Genomic DNA, 23707 nt, shown 5'->3' on the forward strand with positions numbered 1-23707 from the left:
CACAGCACAAAGCCCTGAGGAGCCTCATGTGAGCCTCCCAGCCTCTGTTTTCAGTAGCACGGGGCACAGCAGCCAACCCCAGCACAAAATGCTGTCAGGAATCCCATCGGGTGTGGGTAAGAGCCACCCATTGCCCTGTGCTGGCAGACCGTGGCCTCACACCCACAGCAGCTGAGCATCAGAAGCAGGATGCCGCTGCCAGCGCTCTCCCCCGCGGTTGTGAAACGAGATGATGATCCCATTTTTTACTGTTGTTTTGTTTTGTGGACGTGAGAGGAGCTAAATAAACTTAAGCATGTGGAGGCAATTACGCAGCCTGAGTGCCAGCTTCTGTTTAGGACCAGCAACTCCGGGCAGCTCAGAAAAAATATTTATTGTTGCTTAAAAAGTCCCTCCGCAAAGCTGTGAACTCGAAGGCCTTTTCCACCGCCGTTTCCAGAAAGAGGCAGCGGGGTTGGATGGCGAAGCCCGGGGTTCAGCCTCTGCTCAGAGAGCTGCAGCTGCTCGGGGGCAGCGCTGAGGGCGGCCGGGCGCCGAGTCGAGCCGCGGCTGTGACCGACCTCAGCTGCGCTGCAACGCGGCCGCGACGCAGGGAGGCGCTGTCGGGCGGCGCAGTTCCATGGCGCCCCCTGGCGGCAGCATGGCGCCTGGCCGCGGACGGCGGAGGGCGGAGTCACGTGTCCCCGCCTCGAGGTGGGCCGTACCAAGTGCTGCTGCAGGGGGGAAAGGAGGGGAAGGAGTTGTTGTCGGCGCGGCGCGCTCTGTGCAAATGGCCTCTCTGTGGGTGGCGATGGAGGACAAACGGAAGCCTCGAGCCGCCTCGTGGCCGCCGCTGCGCGCTGTTATCGTTTTTCTCCGCATTCTCCCCCCGTGCCTCTTCCTCTGCGGGCAGGGCGAATAGTTTGGCCCTGCCAACATGGCCGCCACCATGAAGAAAGCGGTGAGTGCTGGCGGCGGGATTTCTCAGCCCTCCCCGGCTTTCTGTGCTCAGTGCCTGTCTGTGGGCCGGGATCCCGCTCGTGGGCTCGCTGGGCCGTGTCCCCTCAGCGCCGGTCCCATCCCGGCCCCTATGAGGCTCTGGCCGTTCCCGTTCCCAGCGTTGCGCTGGGCGCTGGCGGCCCTGTAAGGAATTGAACGCGTCAGCAGGTTGTTGTGAGGGTTGTTTTCTCACCAGCTTCGTGAGGATAACCTCTGTGGTAAGATTGAATTTGAACCTAACGGAGGAGACGGAGCCTTCATGTTGACCTCTGGTATTTGCAGGCTGCGGAAGATGTCAACGTTACTTTTGAAGATCAGCAGAAAATTAACAAGTTTGCAAGAAACACCAGCAGGATCACGGAGCTGAAAGAAGAAATAGAAGTGAAAAAGGTACGCGGGTTTTGCATTTGCTGTGTTGAGCTAACTTCTGGTTGTAGCACAGAAAATACTGGTAACTAAATAAAATAAATCCTTTGTGACAGCAGATCAGGCAGAAGTGAGCTTTGTCTGCTGTGTTTCCTTTGTTTAAGCTGTTAATTATGCTGTGAATGAGACGCAGGGAGTTTTGACTAGAAATGTAATTACTGGCACAACTGCACTGAACTTGAGATGCTTCTCTGAAACTGCTTTGTTAAAGGTATTGATGTCATGTTGGCAGGTGGGATTTTAGCCCAAAATGTGAAGTTCATCGTTCAGCTGGTGCTGTGACAGTGTGTTCACTGAAATAACTCATGCAGTACAAATTGATCACCTTTCTTACGTTTTGGTAGAAACAACTTCAGAATTTGGAAGATGCCTGTGATGACATCATGATGCTTGATGATGATTCGCTTCTGATACCCTACCAAATTGGAGATGTCTTCATTAGCCATTCCCAAGAAGAGACACAAGAGATGCTAGAGGAGGCAAAGGTTTGTCAGAGCACATGGAGCTCCTTTACTTCACTGTTTACTATTGGAGCACAAAGTTCTGTCTGACACGAGGGTTTATGGACTATAAATCAGAATCTTCCGTGATGCTTTCCACGTGCTTATTCTCATCATTCACCTTTACAAATTGTCTAACGTGATACATTTGTGTTTGTTTATGATTTTGAGGAGAGAAGTGTGTGCAAAATGTAACTTCATAACAGAGTTGTCAGTATACAAAGTATTGCTAGGTTTCACTTGGCTCCCTGGAGGTGTTACAGCATACCTTGACAAAAAGTTGTCAGAGGTGCCTTTTAATCGTTTGTATGTTGCTGACAAATATGGCGTGGTTTGCTTTATGTAACTGGATGATTTCTTTCTTTTTCAGAAAAGCTTACAAGAAGAAATTGAAACATTAGAATCCCGAGTGGAATCCATTCAGAGAGTGTTATGTGACCTGAAAGTTCAGCTCTATGCAAAGTTTGGAAATAACATAAATCTTGAGGCTGAGGACAGTTAAAAGTTCTCTGAAGACACCACACGCCTTCTCCTTGTTTTATTAATTGTTTTGATAGTTATTCTCTTACAATAATATTTTAAAAAATTTGACCTATATTTTTTTTTTTTCTTTTTTTTACATTCCTGTCTTGGGTTCCATCTATTTAATGAGAGCTTTCATATTTTGGTTTTTGCAGTTATTTATTTGTTCAGGAAAGCAGTAGCTTCATACTGTTGGTAAAGCACCAAGGTTGGAATGTTTGCATCATCTGTTAAAGTAATAAAGTCAGGCATATATTGTAGTTTCCTTGGTCTTGTTTTCACCTCATGTTAATACTTAAAACCTGTTGTTTAAAAGCAACAGAAATGGGGAATTGTTTGGGGTTTTTTACACTGTATTGATAGATAGCTAATATTTAGGGCATGATCTTGCAATGAGCTGTGAGGTTGCTTTAAGCTGGTGTAAACAGTCCTCATAGAAATACTTAAACTATGCTTTGAATTTCAGCCCTAGTTCAAATATTTTGCTGCCAAAGAATAAGGGAATGAACCCCAGCCCTGGGCTGTGTGGCTGGAGTAGTGCACTTCACTTGTGAGAAAGGCTGCAGTATGTTTTATTGTTACAGGGCAGTGATTTAAGAAGTTTAAATGCACTGACTGCATAGAGGACAGAGTTAGACAAAAATGTTGAGGGACTGTTACACTTAGGTACATTCTGAACCTTGTGACTCCTTGTATTCCATAATCCTTAGAGGAAGTCTGGATGCAGCTGTGTCCCATCTTAGTTAATTTGGTCAGCAGTTTGTGTCTAAAGGATTCTGTGTGCAGTCAATCCTTTCTATCACTTGGCTAAGATTAGAAAGTATACAGTTAGTGACTGTTCTGAGTATCTGGCAGGGGTAGGAAATCTCAATCTGCAGGAGAAACTTTGAGAGGCGTCCGTACTGAAGGAAAGATCCTGGTGTGGAGCGCGCTGCCACGTGGGGGAGCTCAGCAGCTCCGGGCTTTCCGCGATGGCTTGAGGCGGTTGGCTCACTGCCCTGTTTGCACGCTACTTTGAGAGTCACAAAAGATTTTAAGTGTTGTAAATCAGAATGATGAGTCCTAAACCTCTTTGATTTTCCTCAAGGATCATTTTCTAAATCCATCTTTACCTATTAATAAAAAATAAAGTCTTTCTTGCTTAAGCTGAGTTTAGCATGTAGTAAGAAGCATCCTGCAGATGGCGTCAGAGGACTGGGAAATCTGCTTTATGGTAAACTTGTGTCAGAGCTCTGCTGGCCAGAAGCAATTTTTTTTTTTAAATGAAAACTGTGACTGTGATTATTCTCATTAATTGGTTGATAACACTTTAATTCCTAAGGGACTGCTGTGCTTTTGTTCCGAGCATTTTTATGGCTGTTTAGCCTATAGATTTTGGCTATTTAGTATGACTGCAGTTTTCAGGATGGATACCACTTCTTTAAAGAAAAGGGGGGAAAAAAAGCAGTTAGCATTTGTTTAAACATGATGCTAATGGCAGCTGTAATGCAGGTGAGGACCTTGTTCACTAAATGACCCAAAAGGAGAATGCTGGCAAGGCTGGAGTGATTGCTTTATTACTGTTCTTTGGTATCCTGGAAATGGGATTATCCTAAAACAAGTAAACCAGCCAAACTGCAGCCAGAGAAAAACAGAGAGAAAATCTCAGTTTGTGGTGTCAAGGAGACTCGCCGGATTTTCGAAAGTCTGACGAAGCCTTTAAAGCAGTAGGACACAGTTATTGTATTTACTGTATTTTTAGGGGCTTGTTTTTGATTCTTGGCTTTGTCAACTGATGTAAATTGCCCGTGTTCTCTACATGATGATCTTTAGTGTAACCTTTGCCAGTGGAACTTCAGTTGTTGCTTGTATCTCTTGATACAGATGAACATTATAGTCTGTAATAAAAATGTGGCTGATAATTATTCAGTAATTACAGGAGGTGGCATGTAGCTGAAGGGCAAATAATTTGGTAGTATTAACTAGCACTTCAAAAAGAGATTGAATGCCAAATACTGAAGTGGGAACAAAAGAATTGAAGTGCTTTGATTTGCATGAGTCAGTGGTTTGGATAATTTATCTAATGGTGTTCTAATGATTCATGCTAGAGGGGAAAAAAAACCCAAACAACTGGGTTGCATATAGGCATGATAAGGCCTGACAAAGTATTTACCACCAAGTTTGTCTCTATTGATTGTATGAGTCATGCAAAAAAAGCAAATGATTTCTGTAATGAAATGTTTGCTGCTGGTGGGTCTGTGCAGAGTGCAGTGCTCCAAACGTGGGCAGCACTGGATGAAGGGCTCACCTTGGCACGAGGTGAGGCAGGCCTACAGCTAGGGGGGAGCAGATCCAGCTGTTACAGCTGGGTAATAAAAGAAGGTACAGAAAGGAGCCATTTACTGCAGGTTTACAAAAGTCTTTTTCACTGTTGCTCTCTAAAGCTGCTGGTTTGTACACTGATGCTGTGTCAGCTTATAAATACAGGTTGTAGTAGGTGTCCCTCTGTCCTCATGTCAGCAAGCTGCAAGCTTGGGGATGCTCACTGATGGGTGGAGAGTAATAATGACAGTTCATTGAAGTATTGCTTCAGAATCACTGCTTTGGGCACTGTTACCACCCGTACAGGGTGAGAGAAAACAAGATACCCTTGGTGATGACGTTGAGGTTTGGCCAGAGCCACAGCTGGCTGTTTCCTGAAGCTGTTAGGAGAACGTTATTTTCCCTTCTTAAATGCAGCCCAGCACAAGAGAGGGAAAACATTATTGAGTGGACTTCTAGATTGTCGAGTTCTATTACTTCCTTCAAGCATGATAAGGGAGGCTTTCCTCTCCTTGGCTCCTACTGTACTTTACATGAAAGGAACAGAAATTAAGAGATATGACGTTTGTAGTTGTGAACACATCTGTGTCTGTCTGTAGTTGAAGTTGTATAGTCCTTGGTATGTCTGCAATTATTCTGTAGATAGAGATGTTTGTATGCTAATTTCTGTGACAAAGGCCTCATGAAGGCAGGCTTCCTGCTCTGAGCCTTCCCTCTGCCTTGTCCTCCCCTACCCAGCTACTTTTCACACTGCAGGAGAGAGGAAATCTGGAATGCTTGTTGAAGTGAGGTAAGAATGAGTAAATATCTGTAGGTTATCCAAACAGGACACTGTTGGAACACAATGTACTTCACAGAAAGTGCCGCTACGCTTTGTATACAGAAAAATAAATATTAAGAACTACCAATAAGAGAAGATGGAGTGGAATGGACTTGACTGTAGAAGAGTTTGGCACCTAATTGCACATTTTATTATATTTACAATCTTCGATTTCGCAGAAGTGGTAAGGAATCAGCCATAGGATTTCCTTTATTGGTCAGTTTGTTCTGCAGTGCTTGCTGGAGCTCCAGCTCAGGATGCATTTCCTTCTGTTCTCATCACGCTCTGGCTTTGTGCATTAGTGATGTTAAGAAGCATATGATGGCTTACAAAGAGCACAGTGAGATCACTACTGCAGACATTTCGCAGCGCTTTCCTATCTTCCTGGCAGTCAGTTCCTCGCTGACGTAGAGACAGAGGAGCAGTTATATCTATTAGGAACCAAGAAGTGCTCCAGCACAGGTATTTCCCTTCACTTCCCTGGCACCTCCTTACTGCAGGTTCAGAGTGCCAGGGCATAAACTGGGTGTCTTATTGTGGGTAAGTGTGGATTCCACTCTACTGCTCAGTGTGGGTTGGTTTTGTTTGTGGGTTTTCTTTGTTTCATTTGTGGTTGAGTCAGTGAAATAACTAGGAGGGACAAAGGACAAGACTCCTTTCAGTGTTTCATTGGGTACCATAGCTGTCAAATTTGAATAATGTTCAAAAAGCCCATATTTACAGTATTGCTGCTTTCTGCTGTGATAGCCATCTTCATCTCAGAAGGGATGTGACACTTGCTGTGCTGCGTTCCAGCCACATACCCCTTGTGTGCAATATAAATGGCATTGAATTGATGCTTTGCATTTTAACAGCTAGTTTGGGCTGTGCATGCTTTAACATTTCCAGACAACAGATTGCTGGGTAGTTGTGTGTGTTCAAGATGCTGTTTGCTGGTGACATCAACACAAGGATTTCGCATCAGGCTGACTTCTCTTCATTGTTGCTGGCTAGAGGCTCTTGACACATAATTTTATTGCCATTATATTTGATACGACAGACATCTCATAAAATAGAACTGCATTTTATTTTATATCAAAGCAGAGATTTATTTCATACAATCATGACGTTTCAGCCGATGCCTGTTGTTATGACAACACGCAGTAACTTTGTGGTTAGCACAGGAATTATCTCAGGCACGTTCTGAGTTCCGTGTCAGATAGTTTGTAATGTTTTCCTTATAACAAACAGGAGATGTTGGGGGTGAAATCACAGCCTTTTTCCATCTGCTCCCTAAATGATGGTTTCAGTTCCCTCTTATTCCAAAGGTGAAGTTCTTTTTGGTGTGAAAGTCGATAGAGAAGGTCGGGGAATTTTCAGAGTACTTTATCTGTAATCTGGTATTTTCTTTTCTCTTTAGAGCTGCAAAGGAGAACACAAAGTTTGCTTTTTATTCAACAGTAGATCTGATGCCTTGGAGCCCTGGGTGAGGCTCACACACTGCACAGCACTCTGAAAAATGCACATGTGGGCTTTCTTTTCTCTGCTTACATGCTGATGGCCAGGTTCACGTTGAAATGTTTGTTTCAATTAGTGGAGGAAGATAGGTATTATGAAGATGAACACAATTTACAATTTGAAAAAACAAACTGATTAAAAATCACAATTAAAAATGTAAGATGAAAAATGTGATTAATTCACAGCTAAAATAAATCATTTCCCTTAGCTATAATGACCTTTAAATGGAGCTATGAGAGCCATTGCCTATAAATGTAACTTTTTTTTTTTGAAATGCCTCAGCTGTTTCCAGTGATTACCTCTTCATTATTGTATACATGTAAATTTATTCTATACTACTTATCAAATAAAGGCACAAAATTAGTTGTCACACATCAGTGCACCACTTACAGCTGAAGCATGTCAATGAAATCCTTTCATGTTCCATTGTGTTAATCAGTGTAATGAAAGGAGAAAGTTCTAGTTGCTTTTGTCTTGGTTATTTGGCTGTGCAATGAAGCTGAATTGGTGAGCTCCAGTAGTCTGCATATATAGGAACATTTTCATTTATTTAAGGCACAAAGCAAGCATAGAAACCACCACAACTCAGAGAAATAGAATGATTTACATTTCTCAGCTACTTATGGTTCATTTGGGAAGCAACTGAGTAAGGAAGATCTAAGACCCTGCTTACAACTTGCTGTGCAGAGATGACACCAGCAACATTTGCAATTTCTACACTATGGTTTTCTCTTCGCAGTGCATTAATGATTTCCATTCTAGCCATTCCTAAAAGGGTTTTGAGCACAGAAAAATAATGCTTTGGGAAAAAAGAACTAAGTTTTGTGTGTGTGTGTGTACTTTCCTGAAATCATTGCTGCTGGATGTCTGCAATCTACCTGTGTTGCATCAGGGATGTAAACACAGTGAGACAATAGTTTTCGTTTTTATTTCATGTACTGTCTGCTCAGATTTTGCATTGGTGTTGTTATTTTCATTAAGCCACTGGATTTCATGGTATTCAGAACATCCAGTGCAAATGGGACACAGAGGATGCTCTGAATTCTTTCTTTTTGAGTTTCGTTGTTCGTAGGGAATCTTCTAATTGTAGTTAGATGTGATTTGAGATGAGAAAGGCTTGGATGTCTGACAGTATGACTGAAGCAACTCTGCTTATGGTTATAAGTCATGGAAGGAACTGCAGTGCTGTTGGGCTGACCCTGCTCTGACAGAGCTGCCAGACACATGATAGGTAAAGGGAAGGAAGGGAAGTGAATTAAACAAGCTCTCCCACCACCTGCATGCAAGGATCTCTGCCACAGATGTCATCAATGTTTTTTGTGCAAAGTCTGCAAAAATTGGATGCAATTTCCATTGAGCAAATGGTTAACAGTTTTCCTGCTAGTATTTCAGTTTATTCAAAATCAGTATTAAAGGCTGTGAGAAGTACTGAGTTAGTACAAAAAGCAGTAATTGGCTTTATATCTGAATGCACCGGGCAGGAGCAGAAATTGAGAGAAAGTGACTGGCATAAACATGTGCATTTATTTTAATTTCTGAATGGTTATTTTCAATATTTTATTACTTTTCACAAACAGTAAATCTGAGGAAGATCCTTTGTCACGTTTTCTTTCTTTGCTGTGGCTCTAAAAGGGGTGCAGTCAGTAAGCAAGGCATCATCGCGGTGAGAAGAAAGGACTGCTGTTTGATAAGGGATAATGGGATGAAAAACACCATAAAGCCTACAGCAGCTCCTTCCTTCATTTCTGATGTTGAGCTTTATTAGAGCATTTATAGCTTGCAAGGGATTGCAGTCGTGGTACTGACTGCCATGGATGTGCCACTCCAAATGATAAGCCCCTTAGAGTGACAGCGATATTTCAGAGTATATCTGAAATATCACATATAATTATTCAGGTGACGTTTTTTCTATTTTTTTTTTTTTTTTTTAAACCAGCCCTTTGGAATTGATTTATTTTTCTCTCCCTCCTTTCCTCTGCCTTTTAAAAAGAGCGAATCTCCTTTAATCTCTGTACTCTGCGAAGCAGTTGCTTGGCATTGCTTATCTCAGCTTTTCGAAGCAGCATGGAGTGCAGTGATGGCAGCCAAGAGCACACCTATCCCTGGTGTCCACAGAATGTTCAGACAGAGAAGAGTGACCTTTTCTTAATCACTACGAGGAGGAAAATCATTTTCCCGTAGCTGCTGTGAGAGCACAGGTGGAATAAAGGCAGACAGCAGTGATGAGGGTACAGGCATGAGGCACAGGTGGCTGTCCTGCTTTCAGCTCAGTGTTTGCCTGGACCCAGGAAAGCTGGATTTTGAGGGGGAAAGTGTATTTAGAAGAGCTGGAGACATGGATGCCTGCTTTTCAACCAGAGCATGCACGTTCCCCCTGTGTTTACAGAATTACATTGGCTAGAATTCTTAGAAAATACTTGTATAACATAAACAGGGCTAAAATAAACTCAGAGTGGAAAACAAGTTGAGCTGAAGATATGATTACACCTAGTTTCCAGGGGCTGCATGTCCTTCTGCATTCATAGTATAATTCTCCTTTGTGCATTTATAAACACTTCTCATCTGGTCATTGATTTCTCTTCATAAGGAACAACTTCATACACAAGCACTAAGAATAGGAAAATGAATGTGATAAATATCAGACGTAGAGGAAAGCTGGATCTGAGTGCTTTTACCCCCTGCTGTTACATTCCTGGCACACACTCTGAATTTGAGCAGAAAAGGCAGACCCAGTCTTGTGAGTCGTTCTCTTGATTGATTTAATTTACCTTGAAGGTTAATGTATTCTAAACTAATTCAGGGATTAATAATGACTTAAAGGTATATGAAAGGCATTTAACTGTATACAAAACGAGTGTTGTAACCTAGTTTATTATCTCTTCAATGACTTTGAAAGTTCATTTGATGAAATTTCAGTTAGCTGATTGATACAGAGCAGCAGGTGCAAAGCAAAAAGGTGTTTTCAGAGCTCACTAGCTAATTCTGGAAAAGGATGTCATTTCCTCTGCTTGAACTACAGTTAAGATACTTATTTTCAAGGTGATAATGTTCTTTTTTGTGAAATTTTAAGTAGTGTTTTCTTTAGAGTTCTTTTGCTGTAAATCGATTCTGTCTTGGACAGCATGCTCCTAGGCTGCCTTCTTGAGAAGAATAGAGTCAGCTGTGTGCTATTCAACCCTTGATGCAGCGTAAGAAACAGAAGGGGCGCAGCCAGCAAGGTGTTTGCCAGAAAAGTCTAGAACAATTGTGCGTTGGAACTGTTTCCCAGCAGTGAATTTGACCAAAATGTGGTGCTTTCAAGAGCTGGACTTTCAGTGTGACCTGCAAACTCTCCAAGATCCAAAGTGCCTTTCAGGACCCTTGAGGCATTAGTGTGCCTCAGGTGGGAGGGAATTGTTTCTCAAGAAAGCAATGAGTGATGGAATCAGATGCAAGCTAAGGAAGCATCTGCAGTTACCATGAATAACTGCTGCTCTGTGAAGTTCTGTGATGGAGAGCGTGGCAGATAGTGCAAGCTGAGCCTTGATTCAGAGCACCAGTGGTGTTTTGTGATGGCCACCGGACAAATTTGAAGTTCTCTAAAACACTGCACTGTGGAGGCAGGTACACACAGAGGACTGCTTATGAGCTCAGTTTGAGATGTGTGGACTTGTAATAAACTTGGGGAAAGCAGACACTGTGCACGTCGCTTTGTATGACAGGCTGCCATAAGTCACTGTAATTCGCAACAAATGTTAACTGAGAACATTTTTGCTACTAAAGCAATGCATTATTGGAGGGTATTCTCTTGGACAAAGAACTGTCAAATAACATCAGCACAGCCCGTCCATCTTTCCTTATTTTTTTTAAAGAAATAAACCTTGGAAGCAGCATGGTGTCAGTCTCTAGATTAAATAAAAAGTCTGTAAAGTGGGTATGTTATATAACTTTCTATACAAGAAAGCATGGGCTTGCAGCTGCTACTGCAGCTTGCATTGGCTTACAGCAGTGTATATTTGAGGCAGGAAGTTTTCTTATTTTAGAGCACAGCAGTTTTCCAGGCAGCTGAAGCTATGAACGTTGCAACACGCTTCATGGGGCTGATATTTACTGTATCTGGAACCGAAGTCAACTGCTTTAGAAGATTGCCAATTCAGGTGTTATTTGGTGACCAGAAAGAGGGAGTATGATCTGCCAGGGCAGCCTGATGAAACCTTCACAGTAATACTAAAGCACAACCCCAAGTAACATGAAATTACTGTCAGTGCCTGGGAGCTCCTGACAGCAGAGAGCATGCTGGTGTTCAGTTTATGTCGCCATGGCTTGGTCTGACCAGTGCCACAGAGCTGCTATCAGTGCTACTGACACCTGGTGGGTTCACAAGGCACATTCCAAGGTTTTCCATCCATACACAAGATGCAATACAACAGTATATAGTCTGTGATTCTAAAATTTGTATCATTATAAAGGCATTGAGTACCGCAGCATCTCAAGGTGCAACAAAAGACAATATGATGCTTCAAATCCCTTCAAATGTCACCACACACCTCAAATGCACACTTCTATCTCAAAGATGTCTCCTTTTCTCAATCCTGATCCAGCATCTCTCTGCACTTTGAGCTTCTCTTTGCTTTTGTGTTGATATCTGGAATGCTAATAACAGCATCTGTAACGATCAGGTAAGTATGAAAAGATCAGTGGTTTCTGCCTCGAGTTCACAAACAGAACTATTGTAGTTTAAAAAAATCTTAGTTTCTCAGTTTTCCTTTTCCCAAAGTATCAATTTAGTTTCGATGGCAGTGAAATGAGATACAGTCAAATCACTTTCCTGAGTGAAGACTGCAGAATTCAGCTGGGTACCAAAGCAAAGCTCTTCCTGCTGCTTTTCATTCTGCCTTTGGTCATCCTTCGGATCTGTTTCATTCTTTTGGATTCTTTATAAAAAGTGCTCCAAGATTTTATGAATAAATCACTTTTCAATGTGAAAAGGGCAACTTTCCACAAGCGAGATCTGTTTTTTCCCCATTCTAATGATGTGAAAGCAGCTGGCACCATGATTATGAATTCAGTTTCATTTCTTAGGCACTACAGACCTAAAGAAAGACTTAAGCTCTTTCGAGAAATTGTAGTACCAAATGTGTTACAGTGAGATGAGAGAATTTCTTCCATGTTTGTGAACTTTGGCTCAAATTTTCATAGTTTCTCAAAAAAGGTACACTGGAAGAGAGCCACACGCCCATTACATGCATTGTACTTCTGACATTTCAGCTTCAACACCAAATATTCTCAATTATCTTTGCTTCCCATTTATCATTTCACAAACTTGTTGCCATTATTTCTTTGGTGACCAAAGTCATTAACAAGTTCATTGGTATTCCTGTACTGTTATGTTCAGACAGCCCGAATCCTATCTGTAGATAGGATTAATTTTCAGCTGGAAGCCAAGTTTTGGAATTATCACATTAAATATCTCTCTCACCCTTCTAGTACACTTTGTGTGTGTTTTTTGAGCAGAGCTTTCCAAAAATCCCAAGCCAGCTGCACAAAGCCATGTGTCTGTTGCTTGAGTTTAGTTGCAGGCACGAGGTCCTTTCATCAGTTCCAAATCATAGGAGAAACAGACAGACTGTAGGCATCTCCACAGGGTAAGCTCACAGCTTTCAGTGACCTGAAGGTGTTGTTTTATAGGGACCTCAGAGCTGCCCAGTTGTGCCGATAGGTTGGAATGCAATGTACTCACTGTTTTCCATATCTATGGAAATGTTGATTTTTCCTATTTGATTTGCTTTGAGATCTCTGTCCATGGCATTTTTTTCTCTCTAACTTACCGGAATGGTTCTGTAACTCTTATGATTAAATGTGCAATTAAGGCTTAAGCACTATTAGCACAAGGGATTTTGAAATTAGGATGGGGCTGTAACACTGACATCAAATTTAAATGTCAGCACTGCTGGAATAGAAAGTGTGACTTTCATCTTTCAGTCAAGAGCTCTGCAGCTCTGCCATGCAAATTGCTAACGGGCACAAAGCACGAGGAGGCGTCAGGACTCAAAGTCCCCAGCAGCAGTACTTAGCAGACCTATAATGGATTTACCCACAGTAATTTTTGGAATTATGTGTGTGCTGACAGCATACAAATGACATAGCACCAGTTATATTATTTTAACTTGTTTATCAACTTGTCACCGTGGCCCTTTCTTGTTTTCCAGGGCTGCGCCGTAAATCTGAGTCATGCAGAGAAAGTCACCAAGATGCACTGGCCTGTCTAGATTTCCAGCAACACTATTATGAGAAATACATTAATTTGTCTGTATGGAAAGGATTTAAAGGTTGTTGCATTCATTTGTTACCAGAGATAGAGCACTTAATCACACGGACTCTGTTCAGAAGGAAAATTATCTCTTCTTCTGAAGTCCATTAATAGTTCTTTTACAGAGTCTCAAGAAAGATAAATATTGGAAGATATTAATGAAAGTGACATCTATATCTGATGTGTTAGTGCCCAAAAATGTGATGAAGTGCTCTGTTAATTAACTTTTTTTGGTTATGATACTAGTAAAAGTACTGTCATTTTTCAGCGCTGACTGGGCTGCCCAGAAAAGGGCAGGTGATCTGGGTTAGCTGTTGTCCCATCAGTGATTTGATTATTCAAAGCAGCAACATACAGTGCACCCCATATACATCACAATGCAGAAAACAAAGGGTTGAAGCTAGTTAGTGTATTACTGCAGTGACTCTGAGCACTCCTCTTACCACTTTCCTACCACCAAGCAACCCTTGGTATTACTGCATCAGGAAAGATCAGCACACTGGGAGAAGTATTTTCTAGAGCAGCTGTTCAGTCCCTCACTTACTTGCCTGCTGGGTGAGTTCACTATTTAGGAGTTAAATATTGGTTCTTGTTAGCATGACTTTTATTCAGCTTCTTTTGCTGACAGAAGCACCCTAATATCAGTAGTTAAAAAATTTATCATCTCAGCATTGGCACATACTTCATAACCACAAAGACATTAAATTCACTTTACCTCACTACATTTGCGCATTTGCATTCTAAAGTTATTAATGAGTTAATGATCTGTGCAATTTTAATGAATAGAACATAAATGAAGAGACAGGAAAGAATATTAGAGTAAGTGAAACCCATGAGCAAAGGCTCTAATTACACTCCCATCTTCAGGTCATTAACTGCATAATTACCTGTGGACAATAAGATGATTACTCTCTCCTGATACTAATGAATTTGCTATTTGTTTGGATTGATAAAAATCTTGATATCCTTTCTATGAGCAATTCAACTCACTGACATCAGTGGAGGCTGCCCAGATCTCCCAGTTCTGCTGTGATGCTTGGCTGACATTTGCTCAGAGTTCAGCTCCCTTCTGGCTGCCAAGTTAGCACTAAGGAAGCTGCCAGGTTCATGCCAGCCCTTTGCACCACCTTTAGGTCATAAGGCATTTGCTGCCTTGAGAAAGTACTTTGTTCATAAACAGTCTCAGTTTGTATTGTTGGCATCAGATCCAGAGCAATCAATTCCCAGAGAAACTAGGGAACCATTACCTTGGGGTCAGTTCTGGAGACTGTCAAGAATGTCAATAGTTAAACTAATGAAGTCTTGTGAGCTTGAAAGAGAGCTGTTTCCATAATATTGGATGCTAAAGAAAACTGAAATGAACTGGCAAAAATAAACCATCAGCTTCCATCCATTGCATTTATAGATACATAAAACAGTGAAATGCTGCTTTTCATGACTGTATTATGTGGACGTTCTGAACAAAAACACTCTAAAATGTCTTTGAAAATACTCGTGTTATGGAAGACTCTGAGCTGAAAACGGGTGTTTCATCATTCAGTTATCTAGTACCAGAATTAGAGAGCATCTGATTCCTTTGATCTTGTGGCAGAGCTGTTAACTGGTGAATTAGGAAGGACAGGAAAAGGGTGTGCAACTAATTAGAGCAGGATTGCTGTGCTGTCTGCAATGACCTGCTTGTGTTGAGCAACTTATAGGGGAACACAAAGCATAATGTGATTAAAGTGTTAGCTGATGGAGTGGAAATGGTGAGTCACAGCCTGAAGAAGTGATGGAGCACCTGGTGGGAAGGCAGGACCAGAACAGGGGAACTCAGGTGCATGCACTGAGTGATAGAAGGGCTGGAGCCAGCATCCACCCCTTCCAGACCTCATTTAAGGGCTGGCAGTGGAGGTGAAAAGATTTTGTTGGAGATCCCTGCATACCTGTGGCTTTCTCAGGGTAAGCAGGTTTTTTTCCCTTTGTTTCTGTGTCCATGGCTGCTGTGTTTGGGCTTCTCCTCCCTTGCTGTAGCCTGGGACTTTGCTACCCTGCTCTTGTTGCAGTGCTTTCCATCATGTACTGATCATTTAAAGAGACAGAATGAAAGTTCGTGGTATTTTTTGCCAACTCATGATATGTTCAGTTAGTAACTGAAGCAGATTATTGATCTTGGAAGTTAAGCCTACACTGGGTAAGAGCAGTGCCCTTTTTAACCCAGGAGTTGGCCAGGTCAAATAGCTTAACCTGAATTTAGAAGACTTGCTGATCCCATTTTTGAAGCTAGCTACAATGAATCCATTCACTTGCTGTGGCACTAGGACAGTTGTAAGGCAATCGAAGCAAATACTTTCCCATCTCTCTCCATTTAAGGTTTTTCTTTTCCTTTTTTCCCTCTTTACAAAAACGTTTTCTATTTAAGCTGCTGTTTTGCTTTTTGAATGCCTAGGAACTGTGTAATGGAGCTACCAGTTAATCATGCTGAGTACATCAATTCTGACTGCAGTTAATAAGGTATTTGTGTAACCCCAGTGACTCCAACAAGGCCCATTGGGAGCTCTACCATGCCTGCTACAATTTGCACACACAAAAAAGTACTCAAGGGAAAAACAGGTATTGGCAGGAAGCTGATTAGCATGAAGTTAAGCCTAATAGGCTTTATTCAATGAGATGGTGAACTTTGATGGCCAGGTTCTGACCCACTGCAGAGAATATTTATCTGGAAACCGCAGGCTCAGCTCCGAGCTTTGACTGCACTGAGGTCTGAAGTTCTTACATGGGGTGCAGGAAGGAGGGGAGGAGTATCAATCTGGTGATTTTAATGTGGGCACTGGGAACCTGTGAAAGTTTAATATGAGATTTCTTCCATTAAATATACGTTCATAAATTATCTTGACATGAAAAGCCCGCTTTTGTTCCTTTGAGATTTTGTTCTGAACAGTATTTCTATGGTTATTAAAAGTTAGCAGCTCAGACAGCTGTCTTCCACCCAGCATGCTTTAAGCCTGCGGATACCTGACTTGATATCATTTCTCTTCTATTTCTGAAAAATTAAAAAGTACCTGAGTGGTTCTGACTGTTACAGAATTCACAATGGTTCAGTTCTGCACTGACTTCTTAACAACTGCTTAAGAACACCGACAAAACTTTGAATAGAAGAAAATACTCTTTCTCAAGAAAAAGCCATCGTGGGGTTATTCTGAAATCCCATGGTAATTATGTTTGTAATCCAGGTTTTGTAAGCCCTGAACAGAAACAAGTTCCAATTACAGAAGGATCGAAAAACATTGTATGGCAAATAAATTAAAAGGATAATCCTCGTGTAGTTCATCTATTTGTTTTTCTGAGGGGTAAAGCAAGAGTCATTAGAATTGTGCAGACACAGCTGATGCAGCTACCTGCAGAATGAAATAAAGATATAGCTAGCAGATAGGCATACAGCTGTCTTACGAATCTGCTTAATACAAGTAACAGTAACAGCAGAAAGGCATGAGATCAGAAGGCTCTTGAGGGAGCCCTTTCTAATCCAAAGTGTTGTGAATCAGAGGGACAAAGATTCATGTCGAGGGAAGCTTAAAAAGTCATGAAAGTAACCCACTGAGATGAGAAGAGCTACACTCAGGAAAACACAAATAATTAGTTAATTAACAAGCTTTTGAAAAGCTTGTTTGGCCGCCAAAATATCAAGGACCATAATCTATACACTTTCTATTATTTTATTGCTAGAATTAATTCAGCAGACGTGCAAATCAGCAGTGCTAGACAGGTGGTGCATCAGCCAGCTCCCACACAGCTATCATCACATACTGTGCGAGCTGAAAATGCAAGGTTTCTTTTATAAGCAGCCTTATTAATAAATAAATATAGAACAGTCTATCCAGCTCGGGTTTTAATTAAAGTAGTACTGAATTCTAGGACCCCCTCTGCTCAGATCCTGCTCATTTCACGAGGTGTTCCTTGCTGCGAGGCTGACTCCAAACTCAGACAATCAGAAAAGTTTCAGAATGGCTCCATCCCCTCCTCTAAATACCAGCTCAAAGGTCTTCACCTGACAAGTAAATAGGAAAACTTCTCTGACCACCTCCAGATCCCTCTCATGCCTTTTTGTCAGGGTGCTCCTCCTGAAAACAGATTTCTCTGTACCACACAAAGAAGGTAACTTGAGGATACTGAGTGGGCCTGAGATGCTCACAAAATGGATTTGCTCTTTCTGGTAGCGTTTCTGTGCTTAGCTTTGCACTAATGGTCTTGAGTTCTCTGAGTTGCACCTTGGATTTATCCTTTGCTTTCACCCTCTGAATGCACGCTGCTGCTAGGTCCCTTATGTTCACTGCCATGGTTCCAGTGATTTGTTTGAATGGGTCATATGGGCAAGTAATTCATCTGGAAGGTAACAGGTGACAGTTGTTTTGAGTTGGGCTGTTTCTCACTTAGTTAAGCATTTCAAACTTACTAATGACCACTGGGATTCATCCTGATAATGCACATACACATACATTAATGCCTTGAAACCTCGACTAAAGCTGTCTAATCCTTCCAATGGAGGCAGCTGGATTTGAGGGGCATGGGGGATATCTTACTGAGATGTTGGAAGGTGTGTCTTTGTTGATGGATGGCAAAAGATTTAATATTTCTAATTTGGTTTGTACATCTGGTTTCCTACTGACATCATGCTGGCATAACTTCACAGTTTTCTTGATATTTAGTATTGAATATATGGATTTTGGTTGACTCAACCAATGTAAAAGAAGATTCTTCGTAATCTGAAGTGAAAATTGGCTGATATCTCAGTTTTTCTTGTGATTCTAGCTGTCTCATTGAATTTCTCTGTCATAGCTGCAACTCTTTGCCTATGAGCTGTGTATAGGATAAAAATCTGTTTACTTCTGAACCTAGAGATTTAAAAACAAAACTTGACAGGCAGAGAAGATGTGATAGGGATTGGAGATAAAAAGGTGCTTGTGTCACAGAGCAGGTCGAAGTAGAGCCAGTAAGAGGACTTATGTCCTCTTGGAGATGTTCAGTACCTGGTTGGATGGGACCCTGGGCAGCCTGATCTGGTGGGTGACTCCCTGATCCATTGTAAAGGAGTTGGATGTGGGTGACATTCAGGGTCCCTTCTGCCCCAGGCCATTCTGTGATTCTAAGTCTCCTTAGGTAAGTTACTTACTGAATGTACTGATATTTGGAATTACTTTCTGCTCCACGGAGGAGGCCTAATTACTTTAGCCTCCATCACTAGTGAATTATGAAGCCTTGTGAACATAACTATGCTGCAGAGAATGGAATTTATACGTAGTTCTATAATAAGGGGATGGCACATCCCATACACAGGGGAGGATAGAGAGACATTCCTCTCTTTAAAAAGCAAACAAACAAAACAAACAACAGTTTTCTGGCAACACAAATGATCGCGTGTTCAGAAAGATTTTACTCCTGCTGATGTGCAATATGTCAATTAGAACATCAACAGATTGATGCAGTTGACTTTTCACTTTGCCTTATTTTTTTAATAATTCCTCTTTGCTGCCTGAAAGAAATGTGGTGTACTTATTTATCCCCTGAGCCAAACTGGTGACCACTGAATGAAATGTTTGCTCCTACCCTTTGCTCTTTTGTCCCCCAGACTAACAGTGCTATAAGCTCTCACTCTCAGGAGACAGGAAGGAAACATTGCAGAAAAAGGAGATTTTATGTGTTCTATAATGTTACAGCTTCCAGTGTGTCCAATAGCTGGTGTATGTAGGGCATCCGATGCTTCATTCTAGTTTTTGCTGTTGAGAGACCTGCACTATCTTTTGAAAAATATCCTGAAGAAAGGGCTGCTTTTATGCAGGCTTTTATGTGAGGAAGAGGTTAATGACACTGGAAGTTTCCAGGCACTAGAGTAGGAGGCAAGGAGATTGGATTCCTAGCTGAAATGGCCCAATTTGGGGCAAGTGAGGAGCTTGCTTTGGACCTTTGTGTTGTGAGAGGTGAGAGGATGCAGATTTATCACTTCATAGAACATGAGAAGAAAAGTCTGTTTCTGCTCCTGTCTGCAGTCCCTTAGAGTGCCTGTGCTACTTGCAAGCCTTTAAATTTGTTTATCACTGACTCACTAAGACCAGTACTGGGCTGACATTTTCCAGGACAGATTTCTGAAGCTGTGCAGTGAGTTGGCACTGAAATAATTGCCCTAATTTTTCAGAAGTGACGAAGATCCCACTGACATCTTCATTACATCCTGAGACATTTAAGAAGATAACAGTGGGCTCCAACATCTGAAGAATCCTTTTACCTCACGAGAGATTTTACCTCAGGAGGAGCTTGTGAAGATTACTGTGTTCCTAATGCCTTTTAAAATCCTTCTTTAAAAGGTTTTGCAGGTGAGGAGTAAGAACAGCAGCAGTGTTACAACACCATCTTCAATGATTCTATTTACTTCCCAGGCCAGAACCAATGCTGGGCAACCAGTGATACCATAGATGAGAAGTTCTGGGGGATTAGAATATAGAGAATGAACCACCCATAGCATTTATGTACAAAAACCTGTATTTTCTGTGATGTGCTATTTTGTACTAAATGTTGCAGTGATAATGCTAAATGTAAATCTGATTTCAAAGGGATAATTTTGCCCTCTTTCTAGATCTAGAAGCCGAAGGGAAGTGACTTGCTTCAAGTGTGAAGAGAGGATGCTAAACTTCCTTCATATGGAAGATGATGTGAACTGAGAATATCACAATGAAATGAATAATATCATCCATGATTTTCCAGCCAGCTCTATGTGTTATCTAAGTAGGGTTTATTTTATTTCGGTGAATGTGGAACAGTTTCTTTCCATTGCTTGGTTTGCACAACCAAGTAGAAGCTTCAGAATTTGCATGATTTAAGCTGGGGAACTCTTGGTTCCTGCTTGTAGTTTTTTGAAACCAAGCTATTGTTTCCAATCAATTACTATTTATATTCAAATAACATTAATTAAACTAATGGACATCTATGCCCATCGCTTTTCTCAAATAGTCTGCATTACAAGCAAATCACCCTTCCAGAAACTTGAAAAACCAAGCACACATTTCTTAGCAACTGGCTAGCAATTTTGGTCTGACCATAGTTCACTTTTAAAGGCAATTATAAGGATTCCTGACAGAAGTAATATTGTAGTTGTGATCTCATTACTAGAAGTAGCAATGGTAAGACGAGTTGCAGCCTGGATAAACTTACTGCCAAGGCTAAACTATTTATTTTCAGCAATATCCATCTTTCAAAGAGCAGATGGTTTAATTTGTGAAACAGCTGCTAATAAATAGGAGAAGGAAAATCAGAGTTGGAGAATGAACTGTTATTCACCCTTCAAAATTCAGCAAGATTTAAAGGTATGCAAGTATTTCAACCTCAAGTAATAGATTTTTCTTTCCCTCAGACTAAAGTACTTACAGCCTCAAGTGGTATAACATAATGAAGCCTGTCAAATGGCAGTGTCTTCAAAGTTAGTTGAAAACACTGAGCTTAGATGTGCAGAGTGCCAGAATTTTGGATCTTGATTTTCGTGGTTAAAACTTGAAGCTCAGCAGGTGCATTAGTTAAACAATTGTATGGCATTTTCCTGTGTCACCACATCTCATAAAGACCATTTTCCCCTGTCAACACACATTTTCATAGCTGGTACCCAAGAGTTACGAAAGCTGTTCCCAGCAGTAGCGAAGATGAGACCTCTGCTGCTTTCTGCTTCGTGTCCTGTCACTCATGATTCAGTGGCTGATCAGGAGGTATTTGCTGGTGCCTATTAGGATGGGGACATTTTTCTTATCCTGTATACAGAATTACTTGGTAATTTTTGGTAGTTCTGGCCTTGGTGAATGCTTTCCTCCATGGAGCAGAACTGAACAGTACACATCTGTACATCAAAGTCAGCTTGTAGCTGTAAATGATGTTCTCATGATTTAGAACAAATCATGGACTCTGAACTGCCCTTCTGAAGAACTGACAGTACTGAACAGGGCATCTTGGAAAGAGCTGCAGACCATAGCTGTACCAGGGCACTGGAAACTTCAGGCTTTCCAGCAGTTATGACACAGAGTTGTTGGTGCTATTCTCCATGGGAATGGACTCCACTCTTGACATTTTCTGGTAGCTGTGCGTTTAATAACCAGTTGCTAGTCAAACACCTCTCTAACGTAGGGGGACTGACCTCCTTCATCCCTTTATTAATCAAGTAATGGACTGGAAAGGAAATGGATGTATCTATTAAAACTTTCCTGAAGCAGAAACAATTACAATATTCTGGCTCAGGAACAAAAACTAGCTTGCTGTGAGTCTTTGGCAGTGTTGAAAACCCACCAGAAGTAATGAATAGGACCACCTGGGTTTTAACACCCATGTGCTATTGTGATTCCTTGAGGACTGGACAGAATGTGGCCTAAAAAATACGTTGACTGTCTCATCAGAGTAACCAAACAAGTTACACAGCTTCAGGTGCTCTCAGAGCAGTATATTACCTCATGCACTTATAGTTCATTTATTTTCTGTGTTCTTATTCTGGTTGGAGATTTGAATGTTCGGGAGCATGGCGTGTTTTGTTTCTACTTCATTTTGTTGCTGTAGAGAAATATGTAGGAAACAAGAAAATAGGTTCCTCCTTCTCACTCTGTTTGATAAAATGTCATTACTCAAGAGAAATCTGTACATGTTGAATCATTGCCTCAATGGAGCTGAAGTGTGTTTATGCAGTTCTTTGAATCAAGGTTTAGGCTATTCGTACTTCAAATATCAGCTGTAGATGAAGATTCAAGGTTTCCTTCCTTACAAACAGTGCGTTTCTGAGACCATACAGATTTTTAGTTATGTTGATCTTTTGTAATTAATACTTAGCATGAGTTGCTATCACTGAGTTGAGTCTGTATCCAGTGCACAGATTTAGATCTAATGTGCTAAGTGTCCTTTTCTTCAGAGCGGAGATGGTGATGCCAAATATAAATTCTCTTTCAGCAAGGAAATAGCAAACACAGACTGCATGATTTCTGCTGCTCCTTTTTGCCAGTAAGCCATATGGGAAATTGAGCAACAATCCTATCTAGATACTACTTGCCTTCCCTATCATTTAATTTTGTGAATTGCATTTGCTGTGTTTTTAAACAAATTGTATCTAAGACCATAATGCTAGTTATGAAATCTGGATGCCTTTCTTCTGTTTAATTTAATAACAATCTACCAGGTAAAAGTACTTGAACCTAAATAACATCTTTCCCTATCAAATGTTTATCTGTGTTCCTTGATAAGAAGCAAGCCTGGTACAAATGAAGATGCTTTATTGTCCATTAATCTGAGTGGACACAGCATCAACCAGTGTTTTAATAATTTAGTCAAGCAGCACATTAAGGCTGCTCAAGATTACTTTTTCATACTTACCTGAATTGATTAGGGCTGTTTAGGAAAGCGAAACTGGGATTTTCAGTTGTGAATAATTCTGTAGAGAGGCATTCCTTTCTTCAGAGAGAGTCAATAACTGTGATTTCCACTGGGTTGGTTAATTGCATCTCTGTATCCTGCCCACTTTTGGATGGCTAACCTTGTTATGCGTGGAATAGAGCAGTGACACACCCAGGTTTTAATAGCATCACGGGAAGCAGGGCAGGAGAAGATTTCAACCAAATTACATGACATGGGTTATTTGATTCATTATTCTCAGTTTTAGGGCCTTCATAGTTGGGTGCCTGTTATAAAAAGAAAAGGAAATTGGAAAGGGTAAGATTGGCTCGAAATGAGTATTGCAGTAAATTACATTGGGACTTTCTCTGCTTTGCTACTCTCAAACGCTGTTTTGAAGCTCTGTGGTTAAGTTGGCAGCATTTCTTCCTCTTCTTACTGAGAATGAGAAAGAAAAATGGCCTTTAAATTGAGTAAGCCTAATTGCCACAAGGCACGAGAACACGGACCCAGCAGTAATTTACACTAACTGACCAGTGGTGAGAAGCACAGCTTAGAGTGAGTTCTGTGCGAAGCTGCACAGACAGACTTCATTAGGAGGGAAGTTCCTGCTGGGCGAAGCCATGTGTGTTCATTCCTTCTCTAACTCACTGTCTCTCTGTTAGCAGCCCATTTCCATTGCTCACACCGTTTGTGCAGTTCTGCACAGAGGTGGCTGACGTGCTGTTAACCCTCCCCCAGCTTCTCTGTCCCTGACTCTTGTTCCTCATCACGGAAATGGCTGAGAAATGGTCTGTGTAAATGTGAAGACTACACAGTCGAGAAGTAGCCACGCATCAAGCCTTTGGGTGCAAACTCATCGATTCATTCTAGGGCATGTCAGCTTATTCAAGCATTTGGGCCATTTGCCCCACTGGCAGATGGATCAGTTTTTTCATCCTTTAAATTAATAGGATGGAAACTGTAACAGGGGCTCTGGTTTTGTTCTTC

The 23707-nt window shown here is 41.4% G+C and overlaps 1 protein-coding gene across 1 annotated transcript; it reads left to right on the plus strand.

Annotated features, from left to right (window-relative positions):
• The first annotated feature begins 834 nt into the window (after positions 1–834).
• PFDN4 (prefoldin subunit 4) lies at positions 835–2686 on the plus strand. Its single transcript, XM_042834386.1, has 4 exons — positions 835–940; positions 1261–1368; positions 1749–1889; positions 2275–2686. Exons 1-4 carry the CDS (start codon positions 917–919, stop codon positions 2404–2406), a joined length of 405 nt encoding a protein of 134 aa, XP_042690320.1. The 5' UTR covers positions 835–916; the 3' UTR covers positions 2407–2686.
• Positions 2687–23707: the final 21021 nt, after the last annotated feature.

The sequence above is a fragment of the Centrocercus urophasianus genome, unplaced genomic scaffold (genome assembly GCF_019232065.1).
Source record: "Centrocercus urophasianus isolate 14NV4802_14NV808 unplaced genomic scaffold, USGS_Curo_1.0 seq_46, whole genome shotgun sequence".
Lineage (NCBI taxonomy): Eukaryota > Metazoa > Chordata > Aves > Galliformes > Phasianidae > Centrocercus > Centrocercus urophasianus.

What these genes read in the sequence shown, in the direction of transcription:
- PFDN4 (XM_042834386.1), top strand. Translation starts at nt 917, where the DNA reads ATGGCCGCCACCATGAAGAAAGCG. An exon ending in CCGCCACCATGAAGAAAGCG is followed by an intron (nt 941 to 1,260) that starts GTGAGTGCTGGC and finishes TGGTATTTGCAG; the next exon opens with GCTGCGGAAGATGTCAACGT. An exon ending in AAGAAATAGAAGTGAAAAAG is followed by an intron (nt 1,369 to 1,748) that starts GTACGCGGGTTT and finishes ACGTTTTGGTAG; the next exon opens with AAACAACTTCAGAATTTGGA.